Raw genomic sequence first — 13,845 nt, 5'->3', positions numbered from 1 at the left:
TTGTGTTTACTTCTGCTCTTCTGTAACTTCTTTTTCTTATCACACTCATCCACCTTTCTGCCCCGCACCCACCATGCGCCCACATAACCGCAGCAGTCACTGACGTCTGGTGTGATGTCACTGCTCACTGGTTCCATGGTTTCCCTCTCCCTCTCCCTCTCCCATGTAACAGCCGCTGACACTCAGGTTAACTTCCAGTGTGATGTCAGTGCTCACCTGTCCCCACTTGCTCCGCCCCACCCTGTCCGCACATACATGACAGCAGCTGTACCCAGGCCCACTTCCGATGTAACACCATTGCTCACCAGTCCTGAGGCTCAGCCCTGCATTCACATGACAGCAGCTGCCACTCAGGCGCCTGTCACCCAGGCTCACTTCCAGTATGATGTTAGTGACCACCTGTCCACCATGCTTGACCCAACCCCTGTGCCACACCTTTGTGACAGCAGCTGTCACCCAGGCTCACTTCAAGTGTGACATCATTGCTCACCTGTCCCAGGACTCGGACCCACCCCCAGCCCGCACCTTTGTGACAGCAGCTGTCACTCAGACTCACTTCCTGTGTGACGTCATTGCTCACCTGTCCGTTGGCTCCGCCCCGCCCCCCAGGAGGACCACGGTGGGGAACACATCCATCATGTTCGTGGGCTCATCCACAACCCGCCCTGCGGGCAGCACACCGGGCCAGCGGAAGATGCCGGGAATGTGGATGCCGCCCTCCCAGCCGCCCATGCCTTTGCCGCCTGCGAGGGAGGGACCGGGATTCAGGCTGGGAAGGGAAAGTCAGGCTGCTGGAAGTTGGTGGGAACCGGAAGTAGCAATGAATAGAGGAGGGGCAGGGAACACTGAGGGATCATGGGAGATAGAGAGAAGGGCACAACCCCAGAATACCTGTCACCCCAGGAACTCAGAGGGATCATGGGAAGTGGGAGGGGGCCAGCAGCCAAGGACACTTGTCACCCGGGAACTGAAAGTGTGGGAAGAGCGTGAAGGGTGATCAGAGGGCAGGAGGGGCAGGGCCACCAGCCCGGGACAGCTGTCACTCCAGGAACAGGAAGTGGAGGGAAGAGAATGAAGGATCATGGGATAGAGGAGCAGGGCCACCAGCCAACAAACCTGTCACCCAGGGGTTCTTGAAGTAGGGGAGGAGAGTGAAGGGGAGAGGGAGGGCCAAGGACAACATACAAGAACACCTGTCACTCAGGGAACCGGAAGTGATGAGAGTGAAGGATCATGGGCAGATGGGCTGGGCCACCAGCCCAGGGCACTTGTCATCCTGGGAACCAGAAGTAGGGAAGTGAAGGATCATGGGAGGGAGAGATGGGGCCACCAGCCAAGGAATGCATGGTCGAGGCTGTGGAGAGTGCTCCTGTTAAGTACCTGGGTGGAGTACCAAGCTCACCTCTGTACATCCCGTTCCAGCCCCCGAGCTGCACGTGACCCACACAAGACTCCAGTGAACCGCCATGGTCAGACGGCGAAGTACACAAGCGTGTTGTCGGTCAGTCCTTCGCGGTCCAGCGCGTCCAGGACCCGCCCTGTGAGGACGGGCATGTGACCCTGGGGACCCTAGGGACCCTGGGGGGCGCGTGGGGACGCACGCTGACCCGGGCACTGCCACCAGCGCCTGCCACCCCCCGTCACTCACCCACCATCCAGTCCAGCTCCTCCACATTGTCCCCGTATGGCCCGTGCTTGCTTCGCCCCCGGAAGTCCGCAGTGGTCACGAGGGGCACATGCACGTGCAGGAAAGACATGAACAGCAGGAAGGGGTGTTGCTTGTGGCTGCAGGGGGTGGTGACATCAGCGGCAGAAGAGACAGAAACTCCCTGCCGTCCCTCCTATTCTCAGTGATGTCATTGCCTCTGACCTCCTTCCTCCCTGATTTCCCATAGTCCTGCCTCTTGTCCTCAGTTATTTCTGCCTGGAGCCTGACGACACTAGTACTGGTTTTTCCATCTCATCTTTCTATCAACTGTCTATCATCTACCAATCATCTGTCAATCAATCTGTGCCAATATCTGTCAACCATATATCTGTCAATCAATCTGTACTTCTGTCAATCATGTTTCTTTCCATCTGTACCTATCATCTGTCAATCAATCTTTACCTATCGTCTGTCAATCATGTTTCAGTCAAACTGTACCTATCATCTGTCAATCAATCTGTACTTATCATCTGTCAATCATGTGTGTCCATCAATCTGTACCTATAAATGTTAATCATGTTTCTGTCAATCATTCTGTATTTATATCTATCAATCTGTATCTATACTTGTCAATCAATCATATACCTGTAAATCAATCTGTACTTATTGCCTGTCAATCAGTCATGTACCTGTCAATAGATCTGTATCTGTCATCTATCAACCATCCTTTACAGACCTGTCAATCACGTATTTCTGTCGTGTGTGTATTGATCGATCATCTATTAGTCACTCTCTGATCAGGCCTTCAGCTACCTATCAGCTGTCAATCAATCCCTCAATGTCCATTATCTGTTACCCATCGATGACTCACCCGTCAATCATCCACCTGCCTATCTCTGCTCCTAGTCTCCATCCATCAGTCAATCAACCAATCAGTACCCATCACCCACCTCCTCATTTACTGATCACATAGATGTTGTTCTATGTCCAAGTTGTCGTCAATCCCGCCACCCTCTCTGCCTCCACTTACTTTCTGGCAGTAGAGGGTTGGAGACACCCCACCAAACGGTTATTGATTTTTTTCCTCACCCTGTTCCCATAGTCTATTTCAGACTCGCGTGTACAGGGCAACTAGGCCCATTCCATGTGAATGACTGACAGCCGACTCCCCACAGGGCACCATGGGAGGGAGAGAGGGCGTGGGGAGATGGTCAGGGATTTCCCAACATGCCCTGCGCTACTCACCTCTGCAGAAAGGTCTCCGCCTCCCGGAGCATGAGGCCTGTAACCCGCTCAAGGCACAGGGGCTGCTGGATCACATTGTGGTTCCTCAGGAGGAAGCAATCTGCGTAGATGATGAGGTCACCTACGTGACGCGATGCAGCAAGGAACATGGTGGCCACAGCAGCCAGGCCGAGGACCAGCATCCACCGTGGTGTCCGCAGGAGCCGGGTGAGTCTCCCAGCGGCCAGGGTGAGCGCAGCTAGCGCGGATACTTGGCCCCAAAGGTGCAGGCGGTGCTGCAGAGTCACACGCTTCTCCGAAGGCTCTGCCCCTGTGCAGTCCGCCATCATGCCCAGCGGCATGCCCAGGAAGTGCTGGAACCCGTGACTCAGTGGGTGGTGGCAGTGGTCGGAGGAGGAGTGACAGTTCAGACCCAGGTGCCACTTCCCTGGAGGGGGGGGGGAGAAACCACATGGGCGGGGGGGGGTGCTGGTGGCCCAGTGACATCATCACCTGCTTAACATCCCATGGTCTCCTGCTTAGTCTCACCCCCTACTGAGTCAGGTGACGTCACCACCCACTCATTGATGATGTCACCACCCACTCCATGTCAGATGACATCACCACACGCTCTATGAAGGATGACATCATCACCAGATCCATATGTGATGATGACACAACCAGCACCAAGTCTGGTGACATCACTACCCATCCAGGCCAGATGATGTCACCACCCCCTACATCCCAAGGACATCAGAGAACACACCAATGAGGCCCGTGATGTAACCTTGCTCCTTCAGGATTTTTGCGAACGTGATCTCCTCTGCAGGAAGGCCATCAGAGCCTGCGGCCCACTGGAGGACACGGTGGCCATTACCGGAAGTCATGCCTGCACCGGAAGGATGATAAATCTGGAGAGTGTACACACAGTAGGACATGGAGCACACAATAGAATTCCCCTAGAGCTGCCTCCCACAGCTCCCAGCATGCCCCTGGTTCTGCCTTTCACAGAGGACCTCAGGAGTCCAGAATAGAGGGAGGAAGCTACCTCATCAGTGGCACATAGTGGGGGGAAGTGACGTCAGCAATGGGGTCATACATGGATGGAATCATAGGTCGGAGGGAGGGACTTAGGAATGGGGCTTAATGAGAGGAAGTGACATCATTAGACATTGGACTAAGTAACAATCTGTGGCATTACAGAGGAAGTGATGTCAACAGTGGAATCTAGTGGGAGGAAGTGACCTCACCAAGAGGATCATCCATGGATATAGTAATCGGTCAGTAGGGGGATTTAGGAGCCGGGCCTAGGGGAGGAAGTGACATCATCAATGTGATCATCCATGGATGTACTCATAACTCAGTGGGCTGTGGGTGGGCACTTAGGAGTGGGGCCTAATGGGGAAGTGACGTCATCAGTGGGATTATCCAAGGCTGGAGTCATAGGTCAGTGGGAGGGACTTAGGAATGGGGCCAGTGGAAGGAACATGCCTATCTGGAGGAAGTTGTGTCATCAGTAAGGTCTAGTGGAAGGAGTGACATCATCAGTAGTCCATGGAGTCATTGTTCGGTGGGCCATTGTGGGGGATGTACGGGTGGGACAGAGCGGAGGAAGTGATATCAGGGTCATGTGGGCCCACCCACCTATGCGGATGGGGTACCTCCCGGTGAGGAAAGCTGCCTGGCTGGGTGTGCACACAGCTTCAGCCACCAGGTGCTAAGTGAGTCTCACACCACCTTCTGCAAGTCAGTCGATGTTCGGGGTCCTGGTGGGGAGGGACGGGGGCATGAATCATGGCGTGGGGGGGCCAACACACCCTCGTGACACTGGCACACCCACGTGACCCCAATGTCAGCCTCACTGGGCAAGGTTGGCCTGGTGAGGCTCACTTCACTATCTGGCCCTAGGCATCATGGGAAATCCTGAACTGACACCCTGGGTGAATCAGGGTCCAGCATTGGCATCATGGGAAGGGCAGATCCTGATGCATTATGGGTACCATTGCGAGGAGTATTTTGGGTCTCCTGGTGAGCATTATGGGTATCCTGGTGAGGAGCATTATGGGTACTCGGGGCCCTCCCCTGTGGTGATATTTTGTGCTCTAATAAGCTTGTCTGAAGATCAGAGGGTGGAGCTAGCCATTAGCTAATCATAGAGGTCTGGAGGTCTTTACAGAGACAGACAGGAAGTGACAAGACGGGGCAGGGACAGTAGCTCACCCTTTCGGTCTGCGGATTCAGTAGAGGTAGAGAGTCTGGTGGCTGGCTACTCTTTCACTTCTCTGAACCCTTAGCGTTTACCCCATATCTGACTCCAGGTTTTAATTATTAAGACCAATTAGAATTCATGCTACACTCTCCTTCCTCACCTGATGGTGCTGTTGCCATAGCAGCCAACATCCCCGATGCCCAGGTCATCTGCCAGGAGCAAGAGGAAGTTGGGTCGAGACTGTGATGTGTCCAGGCACGTGACCGGGTCCAGGCTGAGGAAGACACCCAGTAGGGCAGCAAGGCAATTCCTGAAACACATGTGATATGTCATCCATCGATCCTGCTTCTTCTATCCCTGTCTCTGAGGCAGGGAGCGTGCACATCATCACTGCAGTGCATGCTGGGTAGCTACATGTGGGTCCAGGGATCCAGTGGAGACTTCCGGCCACCATGGATGTGTACAGGATTAATTTTCAAATAATTATAAACTGTCAATTAAGTTTCCACAAGGACTTCTGGAAGATTCTCTTACCATAAATGTGGGTGATGGGGCATGATGCTTCTAGCCTGAGAATTCCTATGAGAAGTAAACACGTGACAAGTGAGTATGTGACAAAAAGGACACCTGCATAGTCCCTGCCCCTCCATCTGCCTGCGTGATGGTGCCGCCCACAGTGGAAATGCCCCCAACCCGTCAATCATCCATAAAGGACACGCCCACAGCCCTCCTATGTCAATCTTCCCTCAGAACACGCCCACAGCCCTCACATGTCAATCATACCTCAGGACACGCCCACAGCCCTCCTGTGTCAATCTTCCCTCAGAACACGCCCACAGCCCTCACATGTCAATCATACCTCAGGACACGCCCACAGCCCTCCTGTGTCAATCTTCCCTCAGAACACGCCCACAGCACTCACATGTCAATCATCCTTCAGGACACGTACAGTCCTCATGTCAATCATCTTTGAGGACACACCCACAGGCCAAACCCCTCACTGAGACTCTTCCAGGGAATTCTGGGTAATGACAGTTGACAGAGCTGTCAATGACCTCACTGCTGCCCACTTGCCCACGCCCCCCACGTGGCCCTTAATGGATCAACTGTGACATCATCAGCGTGACCCTTTCTAGAGTTGCTGGTCAGGAAACTTGTTGGAGAGGACTGCTGGAGACCTGATAGCACCAGAAACGGAAATAGAGGAGCCTGTGTGTTACGGGAGAGACCCGCCAGCGCGCCCATTTTTAACTTCGGCTGAAATTGAATTTAGAGATAAATTTCGTTTTAGTTACCGACCCCTGGGCACTCCATGTGTAAATATTTTGATTCCTGAGGATTTTCCCGTCCTGCGCAAGGCTGGGATTTTGCCAGGGCCTGTGGGACGGGAGCTTGGTAGAGTCGTGATAAATTAAATATTAATTTTTAAAAACCATTAAAAAACTTTAATGTTCTAAAACTTTAAAAAAACTTTTCATATTTGAGAATCTCGCTCTGTCATAGGCTAAAAACTCATAGAAATAATGGTTTTGACAGTTTCCCAATTTGTCTACTTACTTATTTTTCAAATGTGCCACGCTGGGACAGGCAAACACAGAAGCCCAACAAGTGTTTTTTTTTTTTTTTTAATTTTAAATTTAATTTAAAATTTTTTCTTTATAATTTTACTTTAATTCAACTTAATTTTTATTTTCATTAAATTTCCACTAATTTTCAATTTTATTTCTAGTTTAACTTTCGCCTCAGTGTGCTTTCCAATTTCATTTCTGTTTAGATTTCTTTTAAATGCCATTTTCATTTTCCTTATTCAACTTAATTTCTGAATTTAGCTTTTGATTCTCATCCATCTTAATTCAGTTTAGTTTTCCCAACTCTTCCTCGTCTTTCCTGTCTACCTCCAAGCTCTTTTTCTGCAAAAAATAACTTTTGTTTCGTTTTGTCAACCAACGTTTTTTCACCCCCAGGTTTCCCACGCAGAGCTACACCAACCCGCCGTGACGGACCCTCCCGCGTGCACAGAAAGGAGCCTTTGAAGTATTTTTGGTTTTCTCCCCAGGGTGGGGGAGGGTGAGCGTTCTCTGCTGCCCTCCCCGCTCCTTTTGCCGCCTAATTCCCGCTGTAGATTCCCCCAGAAGACAAGGCTGCCCGTCTTGGGATCGCGGGCGCAGCCCCCTCCCTCTGCCCCTCCCCCTCCTGCCCAGACTCACTTGTCAAGGCCGAGCAGCGGCATCTGGTCGGTTACAGCCGGTTCTGACCTAGCTCGCCACTGTCTCCTTGGTGTACCCCAACCCCCACCCTGAGGAACTTGTCTGTCTGGTTGGGCGGGGTCGACAGGGATCACACTGGAACCCGTTTTCAGCCTACTTGGGCCTGGGCAGCCAAGATTCATGTTTAATTTTATTTTATTTTGGGAATTCCCGTCCCACTTCAGCCACCCCGAAGTCAGATGCTATAAGTTTCTGTAGAAATAGCTACAGGGGAGGAGGTTAGACCAGCAGGAGCTGCAGGACTCCCTGACTCCCTTAAGGTGATCTGTACAAGCTAGCTTGCTGACACTGGGACAGTAGCAGCAAGTGTAGGAGCCTGAGTGTGCATGGCCAATGTGGGGAAAATAGGAAGAGGAATAGGAAGTGGAAATGTAAGAGGAAGTAAGTGGGGAAGGGAAAGAGGAAGGAGGGGTACCAGAAGTGAGGACAGGAAGGGGGAGAGGAAGTTGGGAGGAAGAGGGAGGGTAAACAGAAGAGGAAGGGATGGGGAAACTAAATTGTGGGGAAGAGGGAGGGGAAACGAAGAGGACAGGATGAGGAAGTGAGGGAGAGGAAGAGGAAGTGGGTGAAGAAGAAGCCTCTGAAAGTATCTCGAGGTAACCGTCCTGGTCCTGTGACCTTTGCACGACCCCTTCCGATCAAGCATTGCTCATGCAGTCAGTCAGTTATGCTCATCTCCTCACAATGAGGTCACCTAGTCTCGCCCCCCCCACACACACACTGTGGGGCATGTTCCTGGGGTCCCACTCCATGAGGTCCTGGATTAACAAGGAAGGAAGTCCATGGGGGTCATGTCACCTGGTTCTTCCCCTGTGCAGGCAACACCGTGTGGAAGGCCCATTATGTCACCTCCAATGGCTCCCCAGAGGGCTTGGATGCCTGCCATGGCACTGGCGTGTGTGCGTGCTCCGGTGATGTCACCCACCATGACCCGCCACTGCTCTTTGACATCTCACGAGACCCCGCCGAGTCACGGCTGCTGAACTCAGAGAACGAGGCGCTGTTTGACGCAGTGCTCAGCAAGATGACGACGGCAGTGAGGGAACACCGAGCCACCATCACCCCTGTGCCCCAGCAGCTCTCTGCCTTCAATGCACTCTGGAAGCCCTGGCTGCAGCCCTGCTGTGGCGCTGCCTTCCCATTCTGTGGCTGCTCAAGGGAGGACGCTTGAGTGTGGTGCTCCCCAAGAGCTAGATGCTCCCCATGAGGTGCTACATGATGGAAGGGTGCTCCTCACATGGTGCTCACTGATGGCAGGGTGCTCCCCACGTGGTGCTCCCTAAGAATCTGTGCTCTCAACACAGTGCTCACCAACAACTAGGTGCTCCCCACACAGTGCTTGCCAAAAGGGATTGTCCTCACAGGGTGCTCACTGACTGCAGGGGTGCTTGCCAGGTAGTGCTCCCTGTTTGTTGCACCAATGATGACCTGGCTTCTCATACGGTGCTCCCTCAGTGGAAGTGCTCCTTAAAGAGTGCTCTATAGTGATTGTTATATTGTGTACCCTAATATATTATGTACCCTAATAAACTTATCTGAGAATCAGAGAAAAGAACAAGCCACTAGATTAGACATAGAGGCCAGACAGAGGTGGCACACACCGTTAATCCTATCACTGAGAGGCAGAGATCCGTCTGGATCTCCATGAGTTCAAGGCCACACTGGTAACAGTCAGGTGTGGAGGCACACCTTCAATTCCAGCACTTGAGATCTCATGCCTTTGCTTGGAGGCACACATGCCTTTGATCCCAGGAAGTGACATGGCTGGGTGGAGAACGGTGTAAAAGGTGTGAGGAGACAGGAACTAAGCAGCAGTTCAACTGTGACCCTCAGGGGTGAGGACTCAGAGGCTTTCAGTCTGAGGATTCGTGGAAACAGAATTGGCTGAGGAGTTGGTAAGGTGAGGTTGGCTGTGGCTTGTTCTATTTCTCTGATCTTTCAGCGTTCACCCCAATATCTGGCTCCGGGTTGTTTTATTAATAAGACCTTTTAAGATTCATGTTACAGTACTCACTGACTTGCACTGAAAGGGAAAAATCAGTAGCTCTCTTGAGAAACGCTATCCCTCCCCGCCAAAGGTATTTGCTGACCAGCAGTTTTAGAGCTGACCAGAGATTGAACTCATGGGAAAATAAGACTGAAACAATAAATCTGAATTTATATATCCTGGGTTCAGCAAAAACAGGATATAGGGAGTTAAAAAAAATTATGTCTCTGTAGATACCCTGCATCCTGTTAGCAACTAGTAATCTCATGCTCATAGTTCAGCCAGTAACTTCAAAGAACTACCTCACCCCTATCCCCCTCATCCAATCACAAGAAGTGAGTGCTCAGGGCTGTCCTCCTCCACCCGCTGTGTCGAGTGTTGGACACGGACCAAGCCTGGGCTTGCTTTGTTATTAATAAACCCCTGTGTGCTTGCATCGGATATCGGCTCAGTGATGGTCTTGCTGGGGGGGTGGTCTTGTGACACTGGTACAACAGCACCAACCTCCTGGGTGCTCCTCCTGTGGTGCTCACTGACAGCGGGGTGCTCTTCACACAGTCTTCCCTGAAAGTGGGATGCTCCTCACACAGTACTTTCTGTCCATCATCCATCCCTCAAAAGGTGTGGGTTACATGTGATGTCACAGGAGACCAGAGCCTCAGTTTCCCCAGCAGGTCCTCCCTGTTTTTCTAAAAACAGAGAAGACCGGGAAGATAGAGAGATCTCTGTGTCAAGTATCATATTATAAAAAATTAACATACATTGTCATAGATTAAAATAAATTATCATACATTATAAATGCTACCCCTGCTTCTGTTCTGACCCATGCAGGGGAATTATGGGTAGAGATGCAGCTGATGATGGTAGACACACCTACAAACACGTCATGATGTCATCACGCCTCCAACACTGAGCAAAAGAATAAGGTCATGACGGCATCTACTCTCAGACACTAACCAAATGACATTGTGATGTCATGTCTCTGACAGGAAGCCAACGGACATGTAATGACGTCATCAAGTGGCAGACAATAACACACTATCGCCTGCAGTGTCCCTCGGTCAGTTCGAATTCAAAGCTCAGCGCAATGAGTCCACGTGCCGGACGGTCCGTCTGCCTCGCACCCAGAACAGCGGCAGGCGGCATGGGTGGTGGGATGGTCACGCGGAATGGATGTGGACGGGTCCGTCACTGTCACTAGCACCCACGGCTGGGCCTCTCTGCTCTAGTTTCCTCGTGATGCACTCTAGACGCCCTGTGGTCTCCAGCATTCAGTCCCCGTGGACCGACGTGTGCTGCCCCGCATACGGTGCAGGGAAAGCCATGCACCCCAGGAACTCCCACAGCACGCGTGGCGTTGGGATCACTTCAGCCTGGCATGGGATCGGCTTCTGGTCACCTGATGTCACCCTCAGAGGAGGAAGTTTTGGCAGTGGTTTCGGGGTTCCCGTGGATCCCGAGTTCACGGATGCTTAGGCGCAGCAGGGCTGTGGACAGGAAGTCACGCGCATTTGACAGCTGTGACTGGGTCTGGGTCATGGTGGGAAATGACCCTTGTTTGATTGACAGGGGTGACTGGGGTCCAGGTCATGATGAACTCTAACCTGTCCCTGACCCTGTTCCTAAAACGCAGTCTTAACCTCCCTCCTCCATTTCCTACCATTGGTGTCTGCTTTCATTTGGCTTATGACTCTCAAAGCCAACATTCCATTTGCCTGGCCCGCCTATGTGGCATCTCTTCTCCCCTTCAAGGCTGAGATCTTTGAGGAGGTCTTTGAGGAGGAAGGGTTCAAGGCACTGTGTTTGTCCGGCATCCATCTGCTGTTGGCTTGGTCTTCCGGTTACACACTCACAAGTCAGATATTTTCCTCCCTCACTACCTCGGCAAGTGTTTTACAAACAAAAATTAAATGAGACAATGCAACTGAAATGCACAGGCAGAAGTGTGAGCCTTTGTGTTTGTGGTTGAGATGAGCTCTCAACTTCATGTTCCTACTACCATGCCTGCAGATTGCTGACTTCCTACCAGCCATGATGGACTTATCCCTGTGAACAGTAAACCCAAATAAACCTTTTCTGTAAGTTGTATCAGCTGTGATTTATCATAGCAACCTTAGTCCTGAACCCCTGACCCCCAACTCTAACTCATAACTAAAACCAAATTGAGATAATCTTACCCTAGTCAGAAAGGCTATAATTTAAAAAAAAAAATCAAATAACAAATGCTGGATTTAAGGCCCATTTGACAGGGACTTATATTTGGTAGTGGGGAAAGACTATGGTATGAAGCATGTTATGTGTCTATGTAACTACCCTCTAAGTATTTGTTATTAAGCATACTTATTACTGCTGCTATCAATTTTGGTTATGGAGAAAAACTATTTACATCAAGACTCATAACCAGTTAAATGCCAATATGTGATTGTTAATATGACAAGGGGCCCAATGCTCAAAATAGCATCATAAGCATATCATCCCGTCCAAAGTTCAGGGGACAAAACTGGAGGAGGACCAGGGACAATGCTGACACCATGATCAGTAATCATAGAGCAGAACGTAGAGATGACTTTAGCGCCATAGTCATGGCAATGTTAAGTCTAGGGTAATGGTAATGGTGCTATTAACACGCTTTAATACAAGAGATAGAGTCAACTGACTCTTACCTAGGATTTTACAAACCTTTCCTCCTGTCTCACAGCTCTAAGAGATCTTTGGGAAAGGGGTATTGCTAGAATATACAGGAGGTAGATTACCTGAAGGTGGAACTCCATGAAATAGCTTCCATTCACAATGGGGTGGGACTGTGCAGTGGTGTAGCTCTTTTGGGTCACCTACACAACTCCAACTCCTTACCAACCTAGACTTGTGTGGAATCATGTAGGGCCCTGGTCTCCTCCCATATTGAGTAAAGCCGTTGCCTGCTTGCTGACCTTGACCAGATGTCCTCCCTATGCTAATTCCCTGCCGGTATCCACCCTCCTGAATGCTTTAGGGAAGTTCCTTGTTCCTGTATCCTGCATTTGGTGTAAACAGCTTAGATGCAAGAATGTAGAACATTCAGTAGCAAACTTCTGCCCTCTGGGGATCCGCCATTGTGCTGTAAGCCTGTATTTAAGGTTTCCTCCCTCTTTCAATAAACGGCATTTGGCATTTGGCATTTGGCATTCTGCTGAGGCAAATGACCCGCTGTCTCTTGTCCCTTATTTTTTAATCCACAGCCCCTCACTCAGACATGGTGAATAGGTGGTGGTAGCGCAAGCGTTAACCCTACAGAATCATTACTTTGGTCAATTGACAGTGCCTTGTCTGGGGGCAGTAGAGATCTGTTCACATCTCCCCATGAAAAATAAGCAAAAATTAATGACACACACAATCTTTTATATTAAATACAAAAAAAAGTATCTACTGATATTTTGATTAAGAAAAATGACCAGAAGGCTGAGGATTTTGTTTGGTAGAGTGCTTGCCCAGTACACACAAAGCCCTCAGAGTAATCGCCAGAATCACAGAAAACAAGGAATAGTGCTCCAACTCAGTGGTCTTAGTGTCTGGGAGGCTGAAGTGGGAGGATCAAGGACATTAATGGCTACACAGTTTTGTTTTGTTTTTTTTTTTTTTTGGAGCTGAGGATGGAACCCAGGGCCTTGCTCTTGCTAGGCAAGCGCTCTACCACTGGGCTAAATCCTCAACCCTGACTACAGTTTTAAACCAGCAGAGGTATACAAGATAATGATTTAAAAAGAAAAGGTTGGACGGGGGGAGGGGGAGCAGGAATCATAAAGAGGGGAAGAGAATGATGATTAGAATACTATAGCAAAAGAAAGATGCTTTCTTATTAATCATTTATATTCAATACTGGCTCTGAACACATTTCTGTTTCATAACCATAACCTGTTATTTAGTTCTGTTTTGATGACAATACATTTCAATATAAAAATGTATCCCATCCAAGCTAGGTATGGTGACATGTGTTTTTAATCCTAGCACTCAGGAGGCAGAAGTAGGTGGATCAATATGAGTTTGAGGCCAGCATGGTCTATACATTGAGTTCCTGGACAGAAATGGCTATGTAGGGACCCTATCTCAAACAGACAAAGGAACACTGTACACATGACATCTACTGCATGCTTGTTCTCACATCTTGCATCTCTTTCATTTTCAATGCTAAAGTGTACTTTCAGGCTTAATATGGGAGAGTTGTGCATTTAAGAAAGCATACTTTTCTAGATAAGAAATCTCCAGTTAGTTTCCTTTCTTTTTGTGAGGGAGCTGAGGAGGAATGCTGGGTATCGAACCTGGGGCCTGGGCACTGGGCATGTTAGACAAATGCTCTACTCATGAGCTACATACACAGCCATATTTTATGTTTTTGTGGCTTTGTCACAAAGGAGTGCTTTGTAGATAGAAGTAAGTACACATTTTACACAAGTTCAACCAAGTACATATTATATAATAGACAGACATGAAGCAAATGAAGCAAACTACATAAGCAGCATGATTGTTAGGATAT

General features: G+C 49.9%; 2 protein-coding genes across 2 annotated transcripts; both read right to left on the bottom strand.

The window, feature by feature from the left end:
• Positions 1-1,407: 1,407 nt before the first annotated feature.
• Positions 1,408-3,335, bottom strand: LOC131901965 (arylsulfatase L-like). Its single transcript, XM_059253001.1, has 3 exons — positions 2,894-3,335; positions 1,649-1,785; positions 1,408-1,538 (listed from the first exon to the last, which is right to left on the bottom strand). Exons 1-3 carry the CDS (start codon positions 3,232-3,234, stop codon positions 1,471-1,473), a joined length of 546 nt encoding a protein of 181 aa, XP_059108984.1. The 5' UTR covers positions 3,235-3,335; the 3' UTR covers positions 1,408-1,470.
• Positions 3,336-4,521: 1,186 nt separating this feature from the next.
• Positions 4,522-7,372, bottom strand: LOC131901966 (arylsulfatase L-like). Its single transcript, XM_059253002.1, has 4 exons — positions 7,289-7,372; positions 5,616-5,660; positions 5,242-5,391; positions 4,522-4,638 (listed from the first exon to the last, which is right to left on the bottom strand). The coding sequence occupies exons 1-4, from the start codon at positions 7,309-7,311 to the stop codon at positions 4,620-4,622; spliced, it is 237 nt and encodes a 78-aa protein (XP_059108985.1). The 5' UTR covers positions 7,312-7,372; the 3' UTR covers positions 4,522-4,619.
• Between the last annotated feature and the right edge of the window lie 6,473 nt (positions 7,373-13,845).

This window comes from Peromyscus eremicus, unplaced genomic scaffold (genome assembly GCF_949786415.1).
Source record: "Peromyscus eremicus unplaced genomic scaffold, PerEre_H2_v1 PerEre#2#unplaced_876, whole genome shotgun sequence".
Classification (NCBI taxonomy): domain Eukaryota; kingdom Metazoa; phylum Chordata; class Mammalia; order Rodentia; family Cricetidae; genus Peromyscus; species Peromyscus eremicus.
The sequence above is the reverse complement of the archived record's forward strand: the minus strand, read 5'-3'. Positions and strand labels throughout refer to the sequence as shown.

Coding starts and splice junctions, on each gene's coding strand:
- LOC131901965 (XM_059253001.1), bottom strand. CDS start 3,234: ATGCCGCTGGGCATGATGGCGGACTGCACAGGGGCAGAGCCTTCGGAG. Junction 1,786..2,893: donor GCGGAGACCTTTCTGCAGAG/GTGAGTAGCGCA, acceptor CACCCCCTGCAG/CCACAAGCAACACCCCTTCC. Junction 1,539..1,648: donor GGAGCTGGACTGGATGGTGG/GTGAGTGACGGG, acceptor CCGTCCTCACAG/GGCGGGTCCTGGACGCGCTG.
- LOC131901966 (XM_059253002.1), bottom strand. CDS start 7,311: ATGCCGCTGCTCGGCCTTGACAA. Junction 5,661..7,288: donor CCGCTGCTCGGCCTTGACAA/GTGAGTCTGGGC, acceptor TACTTCTCATAG/GAATTCTCAGGCTAGAAGCA. Junction 5,392..5,615: donor CCCCATCACCCACATTTATG/GTAAGAGAATCT, acceptor CATGTGTTTCAG/GAATTGCCTTGCTGCCCTAC.